At 40.1% G+C, this 21,952-nt stretch overlaps 1 protein-coding gene across 1 annotated transcript; it reads left to right on the top strand.

The window, feature by feature from the left end:
- The first annotated feature begins 1,029 nt into the window (after window positions 1-1,029).
- Window positions 1,030-21,515, top strand: Lon (lon protease homolog, mitochondrial). The gene is made up of 18 exons (XM_080269246.1): window positions 1,030-1,082; window positions 1,447-1,584; window positions 2,426-2,514; window positions 3,413-3,603; window positions 4,136-4,269; window positions 5,679-5,798; window positions 7,901-8,092; window positions 9,487-9,567; window positions 12,124-12,258; window positions 12,753-12,981; window positions 13,566-13,687; window positions 13,917-14,012; window positions 14,525-14,695; window positions 15,425-15,592; window positions 16,283-16,538; window positions 17,802-18,004; window positions 18,960-19,124; window positions 21,164-21,515. Exons 2-18 carry the CDS (start codon window positions 1,501-1,503, stop codon window positions 21,308-21,310), a joined length of 2,583 nt encoding a protein of 860 aa, XP_080125372.1. The 5' UTR covers window positions 1,030-1,082; window positions 1,447-1,500; the 3' UTR covers window positions 21,311-21,515.
- The last annotated feature ends 437 nt before the right edge of the window (window positions 21,516-21,952 follow it).

Raw genomic sequence — 21,952 nt, forward strand, 5'->3', positions numbered from 1 at the left:
GTTGTGTACAGTTTTCCGGCCTTGGGGAGTTGCACGCTGTTTATCATGAATCGTATATGTAGTATTTCCCGTAATTTAGCGAGTTTGCCACAATTATATCGACACAGAAGCCTTGGCTCTGTGAAGACGTTAAGTAGGAGACTGCCAGTGTTGTCCTGTGGTGCTGTTAGTGAGGAGAGGACTAGGAGTGCGAGAGGTTCTAGAACATATTCGTCTTGTGTGTTTCATCATCCACACCTCCTCCAGACTCACAGGAGGTTCCCATGTTTTCAGGTACTGTCACAGACCCAGCAGGGGAAGGATTGGTAGTTTATATAGTTTCCGTAATTGCCTCAGTCAGGATTAATATAATGAGTGTACAGTATTTAACTGAGAGTTGGCTGTGTGGTGATGTTAAGCAAAGATTACATCGGCAGGTGTTAATGATAACCATGTTTTCAGTATATTGATCAGGCAACATAACATACTATTCAGTTTGCAGTTTCATGCAAACAAGAAATTAGTTCTTACAGCTAGGGTGCACTGTAGCCTATGCCTTGTACAGTTGTCCACCCTCCTGTTTTCTTTTCAATCAGTATGTATTCTGCTCTCATAACTCAGCATATTTCAGAATTACATTCAGCTGATTGGACACCTTTTAGGTTATACAGTTTTAAGCAGTTTCTCTTTTGTAATCATCCATCTTTTTGTTTTTATGTTCTTTGTTCCACTGATGGGGGTTGGAATGCAGCTCCTGCCTCTGCCTGTTATCACATAATTATACAGTAATATTCAATTTGGTTAGGTTCATTTACATTCAGCTAGTTTGGCTCATTTTAAAGTAAATGCACTAATGGATGGAACTAGGAGCTGTGTGCCTGGCTTCTAACCTCTGGGAGTATTCTCTGAAATATTAGCTGGTTGTGTGTGTGTACATGCACATGAGAGAGGGAGAGAGAGAGTATTATTATTTTTGAAAGAATCGAACACAGCACTGTACTTTATTATTATCGTATTGACATTTATTTGTGTATTTCTTGTTTCAGATTTCCTGGCGAGGGATCCATAGTGAAGATGATGAGGGATATGGAAGTCAGAGAGAGGTAGGTTGGGAAAAACACTGTTGAGGAAAAAAGGTCAGATTGTGTCACCTTATGTGTCTTTGTAAGTGATTCATTTTACTTATGTTACCATCCTGACTTTTATTAAAGCCATTTTATTACAATATTGTCCTACACTGGTTAAATAATGTTGAGAAGGATATTAACTAGTGCTTTCCCCCAAACAAACTGGTTAAGAGAGGTCCCAGGGAGCTTCCATAGCAGATACAAATGTAGACCTAATATAGTGTAGTTTATGTGTAATTCTTGAAGCACTCATGGGCAAGATACAGTAGATCTAAATTAAACAACTTGACCATGGAAAAAGGAATTTGGGTGTTGCTATAATGATGATATTTTGTTGCAGGATGGGGGGAGAGGGGAACAACCAGCTGGTGACTCGACCCTTCCTGCCACCCTGATGGTACCTGAGGTGTGGCCAAATGTTCCAGTCATAGCCATCACCAGGAATCCAGTCTTTCCACGTTTCATCAAGATCATTGAGGTAGTGTGTTGTTCTTGGTGTGTGTGTGTGTGTGTGTGTGTGTGTGTGTGTGTGTGTGTGTGTGTGTGTGTGTGTGTGTGTGCGCACAGTATGTCTGATGCCTCACTAAATGTAGTGTTGTTTGACATGCAGTGAGCACCAGTAATCTTTTATCTCTGACAGTTGTCTCTCGTTTAGTGAGCTAAGTTCTTATGTTTAACTTGAACTAATTACTCACAGTACTTTTGATCGTACTTTAGTATCTTAAATAAGATGTACTGTTATCAGTACTGTTATGGTAAGTTAGCTGTGGTAGCAGCTCATGGTGGTGTGTAGATATGCTTGTTAGATTAAGCCAAGATATACATGTGTGAATGATGTGTGGTTCATTTCACTACTGTAGGCATGCTGCTTGTTGATTCCCTTAATTTTTTTTCTTATCTTTATTTGCTTCTGGGTCCAGCTTGACATCATCTCTGGTGGTAATTAGGGCTGGATTTTGATTTGAGTATAATGATAATTATTTTGTAAAGGTACCGAGCCCTTCATTTACCTTGTACTGTATCACCTTTTTCATACTTCTGTATTTGATGGCACACCCTTTATATAAAAACGGGATTGGGATGTTTGGTGCTGGAGAGGGACTCCTTCCTAAGGTGGCATTGATGTAACATGGAGTCTCTGCTGCCCATTTATACAAACATCCCACCCTGGCTCCCTCCCTGTCCCCCAAAAGGAGGAGGATGGAATGCAGATAGGCAGCTTCACCCTATGGTCCACAAGGTTCACACTCAAACGAGCATGGGGATACAGCTACAACAGAGATGTTCACCTGTGTAATATTATCCATTCTTGTTGACAGATTGGTGACCCAGAACTCATAAATTTAATACGAAGGAAAGTTCGCTTAAATCAACCATATGCAGGTGTCTTCTTAACTAAAAATGAAAGGTGAGAGTGTTAACCACTTACAGTACCGTATGTCTGTTTACCATTTGTGGCTTTCAGAATATGTAAGTGATGAAGGTTTGAAGGCACTTTATTTATAAGGCATTCCTTGGAACATTGCAATCCTGTGAAACTGGGATTTTGAAAAATTGTATTTATATTTTAAATATTTTGTATCTGAGTAAGGGTGAAGGTGGGAGGAGGCATGGCAGGCCAGAAGAAGGTGAATTGATATGGTAAATGAGTGTGTGTAAAAGCGAGGCATGGAGGGTGATGTGGCATGGGAACTGACAGCGGATCAATCAGGTTGGAAGAAATTTATCCAGAGGAATGTGTTACAAGGGTTTGGCACTGCTTTGTTTGCCCAATAAAGTGGTAATTGCCAGATTGACTGTAGTTGATTGGTAATATGAAGCATGTAAGTGTGGACATTTAAGCCTAGGAGGTGGAGTAAGTATCCTGGGGGCTTGAATTTTGAGTTAATGAAAGTGTGACCCTTTCGGTTGGGTGGACTTTTGGTTATTTTTGTTATTTTTTATTTTATATATATATATATTTTTTTTTTCCAGGATTCTACCACACCGTCTTTAGGTGGGAAAAGAAGTCTGGATAATGATGATGATTTATATTTGGTCCATACTTCAAAATACAAATATCTGTCTATCCATCTATTCAGATGCCTTAATCCCATAAGGGGTGACCTCAAACAAACCACCTCCATGTCACCTTGTTCCATACCATTTTGCTGCCTTCCCCCCAACTTACACCTCCTTCTATCATACACCTCTCTACTCCATCTCTTTGTCTCATCCACAGACAGAAACAACAATAGTAATAACACCACCACAAAGAACATCGTATTTTCACCCTTTTCCTCTCTCCCTCCCTTACGCTCTGACAGTGAAGAGCGAGAGGTGGTGAGCAACCTGAGTGAGCTACACCCGGTGGGCACATTTGTCCAGATCCATGAGCTGCAGGACATGGGGGACAAGTTGCGTATGATTGTGATGGCCCACCGTCGCATCAGCATCACAGAGATCCTCAGAGATGACCCACTTGAGGAGGAAACAGAGCTGGCTAAGTCTGGCAAAGGTTAGTTGTCAAGTAAAAATGGTATAATAGCTAAAGTAGCTAATTTCAGAATTAGAATGGCATGATTCTCCTCCACATTTGCGTGTACCCCCTCACATTGACTTCATTCCTGTTTATGATTATGGTTATAGGAGATGAAGTTAAGAGTGAGTGAGTATGTGTGGGTTAGGAAGGGTTTGAGTTGTTGAGGATAATCTAAGTTGAAATGTACTGTACCTAAAAAGGAAGAATAAGTGATAAGTAGGATCAGTATTACAATTAAACCAATGTCCAGATGTGACACATTTCATCGTTAGGACTCATGCTTAAAAGAAAGAATGCTGTGATCATCAACAGTGTTAAGAGAAGTATATGAGGACAGCTTCTTAGAAATACTGGATAAGTATTACAGATTATCATTATTTGTCTGAAGTTTATATACCGGTAATTTTAATTGGAATGGGCCATAATGTTGTTGGGTGAAAATGAATAAAATATTTGCCTTTGCTGTAGATGGGAAATCAGTTGGCCTGAATTTTTTTTTCTGCAACAGCCAATGTAGAAGTCCATCTTCCTCCTTTTGACTCCCCCATCACTGTCTCTATGGAGGACAAATCAGGAACTGATGACAAGGCACGAGGAAGAAAACAGCATAGAGTTCAGAAGAGAAAAAAAGATGCAGAAACGGTAAGTTACGAAGATTTGCCTCGTGTTTAATTTAGGGTATTGTTTAGAGCTGGAAATGAGCAGCAGTGACCTTTTTTTTTTTTTTTTTTTTTTTTTTTTTTTTTTAACCATGCCTGTGATTTAATGACAGTATTTGAAGTTTGCTTTCTATTCAACATTGAAATTCACTTGAATTCTTGTGGGGTAGACTTGCTCGGAGTTTCGTAATTCAAATGTTAATGGCCTCTGAGCCGTGGTGAAGTGTGGCATCAGGTGAACTACTGTTGATGTATAATGCATAGAGCAGAAAGTCCATTCATATTTTTCTGTAACACAAGTACATTTCCATACATTGTTACCGTACTGAGTTTGGTTCATGTTTAATTGATGATATTACCTTGGTACTATTCTACTTTTAGTACAGTGAGAGGTACTTCCTTGTACATGTGAATACTATGCCAGTTTTTTTTTTTGTGCCTTGTACTATCCTTTTTGTTATATCATCATGTGCTTTTCTTTTTTATAGTGTTATTATTGTGTGCAAACCATTGCAGACAGTCAATAATTCCTCACAGCAAATAGTTTCAAAGAACCTATAATTCTTTACAGTACAGGCATACCCCAGTTTAACAGTGTAATTGGTTAGGTAAAACCCCACCGTTAGGCGGGGTATCGTATATTGAGGTACTTTTAACATGTAAAGTGATGTGGTGTTTACCAGCTTTGGGTTTCCCCCTAAACCAAGCCTAAAACCTACCCAAATTAACCCAAAAACAAGTTTAAAGCCAATCTAATTGGCCTAACAGCTGTCAAAGAAGCTAACTAAGCCTAACACCTGTAAATAACTCACTAAAACCAACAAATCAAGGCTGAAAATCATCAAATATAAGTCTGGAAAAAATCAAGCTTAGTAAACTGTACCCCAAAATGATAATGTTCACCCCACCTGTGGCTAAAACACATTAATCTAAGTCTAAAAACAGTTTGTAAATCAACCTAAACAGACAATTTTAGTCTAAAATATCAAAATCGGTGAAGAAAATCAAAACCCATCGTTAAACCAGGGTTTGGCCATCGTTAGGTGGGGTATGGTGCAGTTTCTACTCCCATCGTTAAGCTGGGATATCACATCTAGGGGTGTCGTATATGGAGGTATTACTCTAATTGGTTTGAGACAGTCTCTGTTCCTCACATCAAATGGTTTAAAGCAGTTAATAATTCTTCACAACAAATGGTTTCAAGCAATGTAGTTCTTCACAGCAATCAGTTTGAGACAGTTTCCAATTCCCCACAACAAATGGTTTCAAGTGGTCAATAATTCCCCTGAGCAGACAGTTTTAAGCAGTCTATAATTCCCCACAGCAAGTGGTTTCAAGTGATCTCTAATTCTCCTTAGCAGACTGTTTCAAACAATCTATAATTTCCCACAGCAAACCGAAGATGTAGCAAGTGAGAGCACTGTCCCTCCCCAGCAAGTCCCTGCCCGTGTTCTCATGGTCAAGGTTGAAAATGTCACCCATGAAAAATTCCAGACCACTGAGGAACTGAAGGTTGGTGTGTGCATTGTTGTTTTTCATCCGTTTCTTCGTCCATGGTTTTGGAGTAGTAGCTAGATGTTTTGTAAGTGTGTGTGTGTGTGTGTGTGTGTGTGTGTGTGTGTGTGTGTGTGTGTGTGTGTGTGTGTTCCATTGCATTGTCCCTCTGTCAAAAGCATTGTCAGTCTATTATTTTGTCGCTTTGGTTTGGGATAGTTGACATTTCTTTAGTGATCCTGGTGACAGACTGAATACTTGATTGATTAATTTTCCTTCCTTTATTTTGCTAAGAACACCAGGTGATTGAAGGGCGGAAAACCTCAACTGAACCCTTGAATCCGGATGGTGTCCTTGTGGTTTATTCTTACTGCTACCAACTGTTATACTGGGTATTTAAGTTAGATAAAGCCTCTCATACTGAAGGAGTTTATTAAGGCTATATCTAACCCCTCCAGTTCCAGAAGTTCATCTTAGACTGAGTAAAAATCATCAGAAGATGGTAGGAATAAAATAAAAAAGATATCCCTGGGTTCAGTAGGCAAATCATCATCACATCCATTCTGCTACAGCACCCACAGCTCTTCACAAGATGCCTGCCCTACCACTGACCATCACCTCAGCTTTTCATGCTTATATCACTTTGATTACCCTCACTTTTTTTTATTTTTTCTCAATCTAAATTGCATGGAATTTCCAAGAGGAACAGTACTTCCATGAATGTCACCCCGTATACAGTGCTCATATTCATATTCATGGGATGCATGTTTTTCATAGATATCCCTTTCAGCCCACCCTTTGCCCACATCATTGTTATTGGGGAAGTTTTTATTCATGAGTAAGTTTGTATTCATGACGCCACTGTTCCAACCCATCATGCTGAAGCCTCTGTACCCACACTAACTATTTAAGCTCATGCAGTGAGCAGCTTAATTGTAAATTTACAACACCCATCTTATGAGAGTATTCTCAGTATTCATGCTCCATAATCCACTTCAGTCCTGGTTCATCCTACTCACTCCCTGTCACCAACAGCACCCTGACTAGCAGAGGTGAATCAAAGTTTCATAAACCTAACGTTTGGAATCCACATTTGTATGGATGATCTGAATTTATTCTTATTGACCAGAGTGTCTCTGATGGACCTTACATGATTTAAAGGACCTATCAGTTTATAGACAGAGGCTTTAATCTCTGGAGTGGCTACAAACAAATTTCTTCCATGTCACCCAGTCCTCTGCCATAAGGCTACCTTCCCTCTAACTCATACCATCATCTTTCATATATGTCTCCACCCCATTCCTCTAACCCATTCTTTGAAGGACCTAAATGGCCTTAATTAGGCCTAACTTGATCTGATTGGGTCTCAGTTGAACAATAATGAGAAGAATAAATTTAAGTTCATCTGAATGGATCTGATTTTACCTGAAGCTTCCTGAATGGATATGAAGATGCCTGAGAGGCTGAGCAAGGATTTGAAAGGCATGAATACTGTGTGAAAGTTGGTGTGGCCCATCTCATAAAGGATGCTGTTTGATAGTTCTGCTTTAGTGCATTCATTCAGTTTCTGGATGGTACCTTACCCCATCTCTTCAGTTGGGAGTGGAATTGAGATGGTGGTGATGATGATGATGATGATACAGTTCTGCAGGTTAGATCATTAATTACAGGGGTAGGCAACTTGTTTCTTCCACCATAAAATTATGGACCGAGTAGCAAAGCCCTGGGCCCCCTGTGCTTCTGATCGTGCAAGAAGGGATTGGTTGATGAATGCTTAATGGTTTTTATATGATTTCAGGGGGGGGGGGGGAAAGCTTGTTTTTGTTTACTGTGTTAATCAAAGAAACTGAGTGGCCATGGCACTGTGGTGTAAAAGCTAAGTGCCAGAATTAACTGCACTTCTCTGCAGCTGCTGGTCTGTGTTGGGAAAAAAAGAAATCTCGGATTTGTAAAAATGTGAGATCTCAGCTTGGGTTTTGACTGTTTACTTGTGGCTAAATGTTTCCTTCCTGAGACTGATGATTGTGTGGCTAGTTAAGCCTTGACTCTCATGGTAATACCTTAGGGTTCATGGTAGCCATCCATATACTAAGTGTAATGTTATGTGTATCCTTGTGTAGGCACTGACACAAGAAATCATCAAAACAATCCGCGACATCATTGCCCTGAACCCACTGTACCGTGAGAGCGTGCAGCAGATCATACAGCATGGACAGCGTGTGGTGGACAACCCTGTTTACCTGGCTGACCTGGCTGGATCCCTCACCACTGCTGCACCGTCAGAGCTTCAGCAGTTACTTGAGGAGCGCAAGGTTGGTGGAGTTGGGTTAGCAGTTACTATAGGAGCTCAGTGTTGGTGGGGTCAGGTCAGATCAGATCAATAATTACTTGAGAAGTGTACTGTTCTTTGGGTTAAATTGGGTTGGGTTAGGTCAGGTTAGCAGTTACTTGAGCACAAGGCTGGTGAGGTTTGGGTGGGTTGGGTCAGGTTAGGTTGGTCAGTCAGGTCTTGTTAGGTCAGGTCTAGTCAGGTCAGGTCTAGTCAGGTCAGCTACTTGAGGAGTGCGAATTTGTTGTGGTTCAGTGACTGTTTATAAGTCTCTTGAGCTTAAGTTATGCATAAGATTTTTTTTTTAATTAATATAGTTTTATTTACATATTTTTAACCCTCTCTGCCAAAATTTCCTCAATTCAATAAAATTATTTGGGTGTAGCCTGAATGAAATATAAAAATGTAACTTTCACAGTCAAATGATCAAATTGTCCACTGCTAGCGTGACTAGAACAAAAAATGCATCACCGAATTGAAGGGGTGAGCTTGGCTTCCTCAGAATTTTTGAAGTTTACATATAAAATCTTACTTCCGATCTTTCTCTTTGTTTTTTTTAGTTCATGCCTAACTTCATCATTTAGTGGGAAAACTTAAAGAAATGCAAGAGGTTTTTTTCAATTTATTCTAGTTGACGAAATAACTCTTGTCATTGCTGGAGAGTGATGCTTTTCTGTGATAACACGGATCTAATGGTGAGATTCTGTTACCCAGTATTAAAAATGTCCATTATCCCCTTCCCATCTCCCAAAAGGAGGATGGTGGACTGCAGCAGAGGGCCAGCTTTAGTCTGCAGTCCACTGAGTTCATTTCCAGATTAACCTGTAACCACAACAACAGTAACAAACAACAAGATTATTAAGTCATGATTATGTGTCTGAGATATGTTGCAAAATAATATTTATCACAATTTAATCATACATTTGTTGTTGTAAGTTTGAAAAAAATTGGTATATCAGCTTTGTAGATATCAGTGGAACTTTGATAGGCAGTAGGAAGTCTGTGTGTAATTTACTATAGACTCATGCTGGAAAATAGGTGCCTTTATGTGGTGGCACAGATATATCCAGGCAGATCCACTGACCCATTACACAAACATCTCATTTCCCTTTCCATTCCCTTAAAAGGAAGATCGTAGACTACACTATGACATTTTTCCATTTTAATCTTACTGTTTCCAGACAGTTTTATTCAGCTAGGGAGATTTTTCAAAGTCACTGAATATTGTAAGAAGTTTGCATGAATTTGAATTCTTTAAGTGCTTTCTCCCAAAGTTGTGGGGCTGAGATCTAGCAGGACTGGTGTCCCAATTTGGCATATAGAGGGCAGTTCAGACAGAAATGTGATGATGGTGATGATGATGAAAATCTTCCCCAGATTCCAGCTCGTCTTTTGCTGGCATTATCATTGCTGAAGAAGGAGTATGAACTAAGTAAACTTCAGGCATCTATTGCAAAGGTATGTTGTGGTGCAAACCATTCTGGTTGAGTGAAGACTAGTTATTTTTTATACTTCTCTTGTTAGGCAATATTATTTCCTAGTAGAGTCTGCTTGGCCATAGAGGAAGACAGCATTTCCATTGATTTTGGGGCCGAAAAAAACATTGTTATTTATTTGCTTCATGGTGGTTGAACTTAGCATCAGAACAGTCAGTCCCAACTATGTAAGACAAGCTTAGAGAACACTGCGTATCAGTGTAATATACCAGTCACCTGTAAGACACAGAGATGTCAGTTTATCATAGATTTCTGTGGTAACTGGTTTTCAGAACCAGTCCCCAAATTTACTGAACATAATGTATGCAACTGGCCAACTTTGGAATTGTCTTCATTAGTCTGTCATTCCTTTAGCCTATGACATCTAGTCATTTAAACACAATGTGTTCTGATTTATTTTATTGACTTCAGATGATGTTATGCAGTTCAGTAGAGGCTGGAGGGGTTTGATGTAGCCATCTTTGGACATGTGGAGAGAATGGAGAATGAAAGACTGACTAAGAGGGTGTATGTAGGTGAGGTGGAGGGAGGGAGAGGGAGGGGTAGACCGAGGATGAGGTGGAGGGATGGAGTTGAGAAGTATATGAGGGAGGGGGGGGTGAGTTGGGGGGAGGGGAGTCAAATGGTGGGTGACAGAGTGACTTGGAGGCGTTTTGTCTGTGGCCACCCTTTGCGGGATTAGGGCGTCGGGCTATAGATAGATAGATAGATAGATAGATCTTTAACCCGTCACGTCCCGAGGTATTCCGCACCTCCGACATCCCCCAGTCCCGAGGTATTTTCGATTTTTTTTTTTTTGGCTAAAACCTTCGCTTTTGGTGAGAAACATCGAAAATTCATAGAGAAATCGCTCACCTGAGGTTTAAAGTGCCCAATCCAGGTAGGAGTTCCTCCTTACCTGAGTGGGTTTTCTAACATGCTGGCACCAAAGAAAACGAGTTCTATGGGAGGGTAACTATTTTATCCACTCACAAACGGTATTTATTTATTTACTTGGTACGAATGTATATGTAGTATGACAGTATATTGGTTTTCAAGCAGTAATAAAGGCATTATAAGCATTGTTTCACTCACTAACTAATCACCATACCTGACCTATTTTTGCCACACTACCTGATCATTATTTCTGGCTGTTTCTTCTTCTAATGCTATGTAAACATTGTCCTCCACATTGTCATCGATTGGGGAATCACTCTGGCCCTGAATAACTTTACTAGCCAGGTCACTGGTAACAGGTCCTTTGCCAAGACAATGGCGTGAGGGGGGGAGGGGGGAGGTTATGCAGTGTAAGGCATTGTCCCTGCTTGGTATCTTGTACAGGAATAGAGGAAGGTGTCCCGTGTATACATACGAAAAATCACGTGCGAAAATTGAAAATTGTGCAAATTAGGTACCTTGCAATTGCACGACGTACTGGTACGTCGCCGGGACTGGCAAATGCAAATCGTGGTGACGTACCCATACGTCGTCGGGACGGGGCGGGTTAACCCCATTCACTACTAGGTGCTCTCCAAAACTGAATAAACTAGTTTGATGATAGCAGTAACAAAATTCAGAAGGCACCATCATAAAGAAGGACTTACCTGGGAACTATCCAGATTATGTGAACAAATGTCTCTGTGGTAGAATAATTATACCTTATAATGAATTTGTGATGTGGACCTTCTGACACAGTTGCAGTATGATGGGTATAATTTTTTCATTTGAACCGTTCTTGTCACTGTGAAATTATGACCCTCTCCTGTATATTATTGCTGTGGCTCTGGACTCGGCTGTACAGCTGCAGACATAGATTATTTCGTTATGAATAATAATATATCACTGAGCATTGACTTTTAAAACCGAGTGATGTGGAGTTCAGTGAACTTTTGAAACTATAGGCGATCCTTGTTAAAAATCAGGGACATATTTGAAAGTATCACACCATACATTTGGTGTTGTAAAATAGGGAAAGTGACAGATCAACTTTGCATGTGTCAGTGGAACTATACAGTAATTGGCAACATTTCTGTAATTACTTAGGAATTAAACCAAATGAACCTAGTAAAGGCAGCATATGTTACGGGCTTGCTTTGTAGTTGATCATCTAAAAAAGTGTATCAGTATTATATACTGTCTGCAGCAGTACATACTTTACAGTAAGGCCTCATTTCACATGCTTTCACGAAGCACTCCCCCCCCCCACACACACACACACATACACTAAAGCTGTCATATTCATAGGAATAGTTTTCACACAGCATTGTGTTGTGCAATGAAGGGTCACATTTCATAATGTTCAAATTAGCAAAATTATTACTTATATCTTTAAAATGTGTGTAGACTTTAACATTTAGTACACACAGATACACCTGATCACACCACTGATTGTATTTTGATACTTATTTCCATCCCTAAACAGGAGTTGTAATATTTGGGAAAATAATGTTTCTTTGCTGGAAAAATCCTCATTTCAAGGAATTTACTCCTTTGGTGTTGTGAGGAATCATTGTATACTGAACCGTGTGTTATGTTGCAGGAGGTGGAGGAGAAGGTGCGGTCCCAACACAGGAAGTATATGTTGCAGGAACAGCTCAAGGTCATCAAGAAAGAACTTGGCATTGAGAAGGAGGACAAGGATGCTATTGAAGAGAAGTTCAGGGCCAGGCTAAAGGTTTGTTGAATGTTGTGATTTGTATTTACTGATCCCCCCCAAATTATAATGCTAGTTACATTTCTCATTTTTTACCTGTACCTGTGTACATTATCAGTTTGAAGGATTGAATATGCAGTTTGAATTTCCAGCTTCATTGTGCCTTTTTTTTTTTTTTTTTTTTTTTTTTTTTTTTTTACTGCATGCTGTCATTCATGTATTGATAATGGGGATTTGGTTATGTTGATAATAATGATAATTAAAACAATACAGTATTAATGTAATAAGCACATGCACTGGGCGCTGTGTTGCTGCTACTACTACTACTACTACTACTACAACTGCTGCTACTACTACTACTCTGCTTTTGTACTCCGACTTACTTCTGATGGATCTAATGGATCTGGGAGAAGTAAGAAGTTTGGAGATGTAGGAGGATGGAGGAAAGAAAATATTGTATGTCTTGTATGCAGTACAGTTTAGTTGTGTGATGAATCAGTGTATTGTATTTCCAGGAAAAAATAGTACCCAAGGCAGTGCAGGATGTGATTGAAGAGGAGCTGAACAAACTAGGGTTCCTAGACAACCACTCGTCAGAATTCAATGTGACACGGAACTACCTAGACTGGCTGACAATGCTGCCATGGGGAATCACCTCAGAGGAGAACCTGGACTTGGCTCAAGCACGGCATATTCTAGATGAGGACCACTATGGCATGGAGGATGTCAAGAAGAGGATTTTAGGTAAAAGATTCTGGACTGTATTTTAAGTGGCATTGTATCCTTCATAGAACATTTTTCTAAGTGATTTAACATGCCTGTTACACTTCAATATGGTTTTCTGTGTTAGCTGTAGAATTTTAGATTCAACATATTTTACCATAGTAATGTACAGGAGGCAACAACGGTCTGATATGGATAATAAATTGTGAAGGAAGACTGTTATGAAATTTCCAGTGCCACTTTCCACTTATCATAGTCCTTGCTATTAACTGAATATGGTACATGTTAGGCGATATTTGGGTAATGCAACCCTGTCTTTTTGCAAGAGATTTCTGTACTTCATTCAGACTGTAAGAATAATCCTGTATTTATTACTTTTACTCACTACCCTGGCATTATAGAGAGAGGCCTTCAGAAGATGGCATTGACAACTGAGAAGTAGTGATGCCCAGTTACACAAATGTCACTCAGCTCCCTTCCTGTCCCCACCTGAAAGGAGGACTGTAGATTGCTGGAGAAGGGCTGCTTTAGCCTGCAGTCTACCTGCTTTATGTCCAGATGAACCTGGACACACAATAATAACAACAACTCTGTACCCTCCTCAGAGTTCATTGCAGTAGCTCAGCTGCGAGGGACCACCCAGGGTAAGATCCTGTGCTTCCACGGCCCCCCAGGTGTTGGCAAGACCAGCATCGCTCGCTCCATCGCACGTGCTTTGAACAGAGAGGTTGGTACTGTAATTCTTTTATGCTAGTGAGAAACTTGTATGATGTCCTTATGGCTGTTTAAAAAAAATGGGGGGAGGGGAATTTCCAGTTGGAGAGGTTGGATATAAACTACAGTAACCCCTTCACTATTTGATATCAGTCCCAGGTTGATTGATATCATCTGTTGGTACCTTAAGTAAAATGAAAAATGTGCGATTGGATTGAAGAGGTCAATTTCCATTCCCTCAGTACTTCAGGTTCAGTGTTGGTGGAATGACGGATGTGGCTGAAATCAAGGGTCACAGACGCACGTATGTGGGGGCCATGCCAGGCAAGCTTATTCAGGTGAGTGTTATATCTTTAACTGTGTATCTGTCTATCTGTCATATTTCACAGTGCCATGATTACTCCAATGTATGAATTTTAGGTCCATTTATTGAAATTTTATTACTATTTGCTTGAAAAATAAAAAATTCCTTGACTGAGACTTAGTGTGCAGTGTGCAGTGCAGAATTCCACGACTGCCATATGATTATAATGTTGGAAACTACCTGAAAAAATAAATTTGCAACCATTTTTTTTCTACTATTTTCAAATTGTCACCTATTTACCCATTAATCAGTTTTTTTCCGCTATTTTATCCATACACACAATGCCTAATGAAGACCAAGACTGAGAAAAAGTTTATCTGTTGGTATTATTTTTAAAAACTTTTTTATTCATTTTCTTCCACCAAGTTTCTCCATTTACACAGTGCTTTTAGAAAATTGTTTATCTGGTGGTAGTACTCCTTCTCTCATTTTCTTCATGCATTTTATCCCTTTTTTTCTTCCTTTAAATTTTCTTTATATGCCCAGTGCTTGAAGAAAACCAAGACTGAAAACCCCGTAGTGCTGATAGATGAAGTGGACAAGATCGGACGAGGGTACCAGGGGGACCCCTCAGCTGCCCTCCTGGAGCTGCTTGATCCAGAACAGAATGCTAACTTCCTCGACCACTACCTGGATGTTAATGTTGATCTATCGAAGGTGAGGGACAAGAACAGCTGAATATATGCTTAACACTCTCAGCCACATAAACACTTTTATGCACGAATTTTTTTTAAAATTGCAATATGGGTGAGATCTACAGTGATTACAATGTCTCTCTTATGAATTTTAAGCCATTTCAAGGTTTGTCTGTAGTGAAAACACTGTTTATAATTTAGGTGATCCAAAACCTGATATGTGTGCTAACTAGTGTAAGTTTTGTGTCCATCTCATCTGATATACCCTGTAGTGGAATTTATATCCTTATGGAATATACAGGATATGTCCGTCCATGTCTGAAAGTTTTGACTATGATGGTGTCTATGTTTTATTTTTTCCACTCAATACCAATAACGACCAAACAGTCAATTTCACATTACCCTCCATGAGACAAAGGGCTTCATGACTGGGTTGCTGTTGTCCAGTATATTTAAGAGTAGATGACCAGCCTACTTCCCTTGATGGCATTACATGGGGAAACATTTGTCCACCTCTTGGGGATCAAAACTAAGCAGGTCAGAGACAGCAGCGACTTAAACGCTGTAGTTGAAGTTCTAAAAGTAACTTAAGTTTTTTCTGTCACGTAAAACGCTACCAGGGGCATAAATTGTTCTCTCACCCATAAATGTTCTGAACTGCATTAGCCTTGTCTCAGGCTGTCATGCTCCGGAGGGGGCAAAATGGGATAGGCAGTTGCAGTGTATGATACACCCATTTTGTTTTCCTCAGGTACTGTTCATTTGTACTGCCAACGTTCTGGATACAATACCTGAGCCTCTGAGGGACCGTATGGAGATGATCGATGTGTCTGGCTATGTTGCTGAGGAGAAGATGGCTATTGCAAAAACTTACCTCATCCCTACAGCCCGGACTCTCTGTGGTATTGATGAAACAAAGGTAAAATCTGAGTGAGAGATTAGGTTTGGTTAGATTAAAGTTAGTTTTTGTATATACGTGGAGACATCTGTATGGCTGGGTTGTGGAGGTGCCTGGTTCTACAGACATCTCTCAAGCCCCTCCCTTTTCCCCAAGAGGAGGAGGATGGACCACATAAGAAAGCCATCTTAGGCCACCAGTCCAACATGTTCATCTTCATAGCTTAGAGTTGCAACTACTCCTATTACTGCCGTACTACATATGGGAGTTGTCCAGATGGTGACAGTGGTCTACTTTAGTTACTAACTAATTAGGTAACATTTCTAGACATTTCTAACCAGGAAGAACCTCATTCTCAAAAATGCTGGGTTGACACAACAAGAGCTCCTGTGATTCTCCTAATGTTCATGGTAGATGCCTTCCATGTCATAGAAACTACCTCCTACTTTTATGCTTTTATTGTACTCATCCCTTTTTATTAGTTGGAAATGGAGTTAGGATGATGATGAAACTGTACTTTACCTTATCATATTTTAGCTTTTACTCATTCACACCTCATTGAACGTAGGGAATTGTGCTCGGGTGATGATAATTGATTATCATTTTCCTTTACTATGACCTTACCCACCCCTTGAAATATAATTGGAAATTAGGTTAGGGTGATGGTGATGATAGTCATGAGCAGGATCTCATCCCATCTTTTAATTACAGTTATCATTGCAAGACACGGCCATTGACAGACTTATCCGACACTACTGCCGAGAGTCAGGCGTGCGCAACCTTCAGAAGCACATAGAACGAATCATGAGGCGCGCAGCATATACCATTGCCAGCGGGGAGAACCAGGTGGTGGAGGTGGCAGAGGAGAACCTGGAGACATTTGTTGGCAAGGCGAAGTTTAGCCACGATCGGATGTATGAGGAGACACCACCTGGGGTCGTTATGGGACTTGCTTGGACAGCCATGGGTGAGTTATTATGCTCCTTCCCTCTGTACACCAGCAGTCAGACAGACCATAAATTGGTGCTGTTTCTGACATGATATGGAAAGGGAAAGAAGATACTGATAGGCATTAATTTATAAACTCATTTTCAATCTTCACCACGACCTTCATATTACAGCTTTCCCCCACATTTCACATATTACAAATTTGTTTCAATACTTTAGTTTTGACTATCACTCCAGGAAACACTACCATGGGAATGATGTGGGACCAAGGCCCTGTAGCTGGCCTTGCACAACATTCCCAAAGAAGTAACTCAACCACATTTACTAAGTAGTCACAGTCTGGGCTGAGACTACCTCTAATACATGTTTGTTATAAACAGCATATCCTCCTCGGGCTATGCCCCCTCCTTTTTCCACGTGTCATTCTATGCAACCCTGACAAGGTGCAGGCAGTCATAGGGAGGTGGCTGCATGCTTGTGGTCAGTGGGTCCACTCACCTAGATAGAATGGAGTAGAGCAACAACAACAAAAATGTTCAGAACTTGTGCACTAGGGTATTCCCAACAGCTTGAGTACAGTACAGTGATGCTGTGGTTTAGAGCATTCTGTAGTCTGCTCGCCCATTTCAGTATTGTATTCACCCTCTGAACCAAGCTAATTTTTGTTGACTATCTTTAATTTTATTTATGTACAGTATGGCAGGTGAGGAAAGAACTAGTTACATTATTATACTTTTTGTTTTGGCATAATATGCTTTTTGTATATTTTATATTCTTATTTCTTCACACCCTCATGTGATTCTAGTTATGCAGATGGCCTTCTGTTGTACCATCTTCCTTTGTTACAACCTCAGGTTCCTCCCTATCCCCTGAAAGAAGGAGGATGGACTGCAAGAGAATTGGCAGCTTCAGCCTGCAGCCCACTTGTTTGATATTCAGATAACCTTCAGGCAGTGATACCTACAACAGCAGCAACAAGTTTCATAGTTGCAGTTAGCTCTTTCCTATCCACCTTTTTCATTTTCTATCCCATTTGTATCCACATTTCTCACCTTGCCCTCTCCTATCCACATTTCTTATCTTCTTGCCCACACCTGTCCACATTTCTCACCTTCCTGCTCACTCCTCTGTACATTTCTCACCATCTTGCCCACTCCTATCTACATTTCTCACCTTTCTCCCACTCCTTACATTTTTTTTCTCACTTTCTTTCCCACTCCTGTCCATATTTCTCACCTTGTCCACTCCTGTCCACCATTCTCACCGTTTTTCCATTCTGCAGGTGGGTCGACCCTGTACATTGAGACCGTTGCCCGACGCCAGGAGGGAGACAGGGAGGGGAGCCTGGAGACGACTGGCCACCTGGGTGATGTCATGAAGGAGTCTACTCGCATTGCTCTCACTTTTGCCAAACAGTTCATCTCGCAGCGCTTCCCAGATAACACCTTCCTCGATAAATCCACCATTCACCTCCATGTCCCAGAGGTACTTTTTTTTTTTTTTTTGAGTTCTTCCATCCCCCCCTTTCCCCTTATACCATCCTTAGGTGAAAAGGGGGGTCTAGATTCCCCCCCCCTCTCCCATGAAACTTAGCAGTCCTCCTGCATACCACACATTTTCACCTGTCTCCATTTTGGCATTAATACCCACCATCAGTATATTATAAGGCTGTCTATTGAGGAGTGGCATGAGGATGGGCTTTACAAGAGTCACTGTGATGAAGATTTTCTTTGAGCATTTCCTGCCAAGTTGCTGAACAATCATTTAGGCCACTGTTCCTGTTCAGAAAGTTTTTACTGTGCAGAGTAAATTCATGTGGAGTTGCTAAGAAAATAACGAAAAAGATATCATCATAGCGAATGGATTAATCCTTTCCATACATTGCTTTTTGTTTTGTATCTGTTAGACAGTTGTATTCTGATTAATAGACTGCTCAGACTGTAGGGTTATAACAGTCAGAAACCTGGGACCTCCGTATGTCTTCATTATCATGGTTTTAAGAATATTACCTCATCCATTTTTTCCAGCCCAAGGCAGCACCAGTCAAGGATGAACTTCATGTTATTACCAATGTAGTTCCATTTTTATATTACAGTAATCTTGCTACCTTGTATGAAGTTGGGTGGCAACCAAAGAACCACCAAATGGATGCTAGGTGGTCTAGTGCATAAGCCACTCCAACTGGAACTGACTCATGAGGGTTTAGAACCAAGATGTGTTTGGAGTTGCTAAGGGGAAAGCAACTCATTAACCTTTGCTTTTAATATTAGGACTCAGTAGCTTAGCTCATGGCCTCTTAGCCCATGATGGGGGAATAATGGACTGGATGGTGGATGGAGCTGCTTGACAATTCACCTGAGAGTACTCTTCTAATAACTACTTTTCATTTTACATAATATATTTCTTGCTGAGTTACAAAGGTCATCTGTTTTGCACCAAGGGAGCAACACCCAAGGACGGTCCGAGTGCTGGTGTGACAATTGTGACAGCATTGGTGTCACTGGCACGAGGCCAGCCAGTGCGGGAGAACCTGGCCATGACAGGAGAGGTATCGCTCACTGGGAAGGTATTACCCGTTGGAGGCATTAAGGAAAAGACTATTGCTGTGAGTATCATTGTCCATCCTACTTACCCCATTTGTTAATGAAAAATAAGATGACAGAAGGTATTACTCTACTTACTGGAGGCATGAATGAGAAGACTTTTAGTGTGAGCATCATTGCCCATCCTTTTTTTTATAATGTGTCAGAGTCTGGGCATAGGATTCAGAGCCTGTTTCCAAGCCCCAGTAGTCCTCCTACATACCATTCACCTCCACATGTCACCACTTTGGCGCTAACACCCACCATCCATATGGACTACATGCTAGGGCTGTCTCATACTGATATGGTGTATTGATATTAGCAGGGATATTTTACGACATGTCGATGGGTCTTCTGGTAGATCAGTAAAGTCTGCTTTAATGAAATTCAAATTCTTACACTGTTCCCTGCCTCTGCCAGGATTTAAACCTGGGTCCATAAGGACTGCAGGCCACCTCTCTGCTGATTCAGCCACAGCCTCCCCCATTTGATAGTGGAAAATATGATGACATTAGTGGTGATGGTGGTGCTGATGCTTGTTCATATAGATTACTGCATGTTCTTATATGATAAAGTGCAGTATACATTAGTTTTAGTATACCACCTGTGGTAGTAGTAGTAGTAGAAGAAGTAAAAGTCCTGTAATCTGAATGGGAGGGGACTGAGGGTATTTAGAACAATTGTTTTTTTTGGACTACTGGGAGGGACCTCTGACAACATTAGGAATATGTACATGACCATTAAATAAACACTTAAAAATGGTATGGGTTATTGTTTTACCCACCACAAATACATAGAAGTGTAGATGGGGAGGGGGGGGGAAGCTGAATAATTGCAGACAGGTACATCCAAATCCAAGGGCAAGTCCAAGCCAGATAAATTCATAGATAAAGCCAAGAGAAAAAAATCCACTTCACTTAGTTTTCATTCAGTTCACTCAACAGTAACTTACTGTAATTCACTTAATGTTCACCCGGTACACTTAAATATATTACTGCACTTAAAATTATCTGCTGCCTCGAAAAATTTGGGGTATTGGGATATTTGGATTATTGGTGGTCGGATTAAAGGACGTTTACTGTTGTTGGTATAGTACAGTATAGTAGTACATATAGTATGTGGTGATTTATTAAACAGCCCCCACAATAATAAAGTACTTTTAGGTTTTGTGTGAAGGCTGTTCACTTAATAAGGTCATATAAATAAAAGCAAGCCCAGCCATACAGACTTCATTAATGTACCAGCCTTCCTGTAGCTCTGGATTATTATTATTATTATTATTATTATTATTATTATTATTATTATTATTATTATTTTTTACCTTGCTTTATACATCATCATTGTCAGTGCAGTGCTGTAGTCGTAGAAATATTATAGAAGTTTAACTGTGCTATTGATACTGAGTTACTGTATCAATTAGATTGTGTCTTACTGTAATGCAGTACAGTACTGTTATCATAGCTACAGAGTAATCATTAGCACTTTAAGCATTATCATGATACACAGCATTTTATTCCATCTAATGCCATGGTATTTGTGGCATCTATTAATACTTAAAGGTTCACAATAAACATGATTAAAGTGTTTGGATGATTTAACCTGATAGCAATATTAATGCAACTTTTTATCGTAAATGCTGCTGAGCTCATGATTTGTGTCAAGTAAATAAATAAATTAATCAGTTACTACCACTAATAATAATAATCTTGCCATATTCTTGGTGTGTAGGTAATTAGAGGCTTTTTGTAAACATGCATCACATTGATCTTCAGCCACCTATTTTCTACTTCATGCAGTTTATTTATTTCTGTAGGTACTGTTGATTGACTACCTTTATGTTTTCTGTTTTCTAAATCATGATCTTATTTGATTTATTTGTTCAGTATATTGGTGAAAAATAAGGTTAGAATAATGGTAATGATGAATGGTGATGATATATATACTATATATTTTCTTTTTCAGGTGAAGCATGTTGGATGTATTACATATATTAATGGAAAATAAGTTTAGAATAATGGTAATGATGAGTGATGGTGGTGATTATTTTTTTTATATTTTTCAGGCAAAGCGTGTTGGTGTAAACTGCATAATCCTTCCAGCAGAGAACAAAAAAGACTTTAGTGATCTCCCCGAGTTTATAACAGATGGTCTTGAGGTGCATTTTGCGGACCATTATGAGGATGTTTACAAGGTTGCTTTTCCAGAGTAAGTTTTTTGTAAGAGATGGTGAACCTGTTTGACTGCCATGTTTATTTTTCATCATGCAGTATACAAGAATAAGATTATGGCAGGGTCGCATTCAGAGTGGCTTAGCAGATTTCATAACACTTCTTCCTTTCTGATTTTGTCTGCACATTACATCTAGATATCCTCCCGTATGTTTATGATGCAAGCTGTTGTTATTCATTTGTTCATTTCTGAATGCCCCAACGTGCATCCATATGTTTGCCTTGGCCACCTAATGGCAGCTCTCCATATATTCGATCTTTATCCGCCTCTGTTCAGTCCCCTATCCCAGAGGTCACACTCTATGCCTCTGTCCTGGTTCTTTTTAGGTTTGCCTCTCACAGCTTTACTTCAGCATTCACACCTCTCGCCATCTGCACCCAGTTGTCATCCTCCATCCTCTCCTCATAGCACAAGAGAATGCTCTTGTATAATATGCAAAAAGAATCACCAAGAAAGAGATGGTATAATGCCTCTTGTTCCACTTTTGAGTTTGACCCTTTTGCGTGGGTTGGGGCGGCACTTAAACCACTTTTGGTCCAGTGACAGAGTTTTCATTTTCTTGCTCTCCACAGATGATTTTATTCTCATTAGTATAGACTCTGAGAATTGGAGGGATATGTTG

Source organism: Coenobita brevimanus, chromosome 4 (genome assembly GCF_032717465.1).
Source record: "Coenobita brevimanus isolate Jiangsu-jjx chromosome 4, ASM3271746v2, whole genome shotgun sequence".
In the NCBI taxonomy this organism is placed as follows: Eukaryota; Metazoa; Arthropoda; class Malacostraca; order Decapoda; family Coenobitidae; genus Coenobita; species Coenobita brevimanus.

What these genes read in the sequence shown, in the direction of transcription:
- Lon (XM_080269246.1), top strand. Translation starts at nt 1,501, where the DNA reads ATGGTACCTGAGGTGTGGCCAAATGTTCCAGTCATAGCCATCACCAGG. An exon ending in GCTGGCTAAGTCTGGCAAAG is followed by an intron (nt 3,604 to 4,135) that starts GTTAGTTGTCAA and finishes TTTCTGCAACAG; the next exon opens with CCAATGTAGAAGTCCATCTT. An exon ending in CACGTGCTTTGAACAGAGAG is followed by an intron (nt 13,688 to 13,916) that starts GTTGGTACTGTA and finishes CCATTCCCTCAG; the next exon opens with TACTTCAGGTTCAGTGTTGG.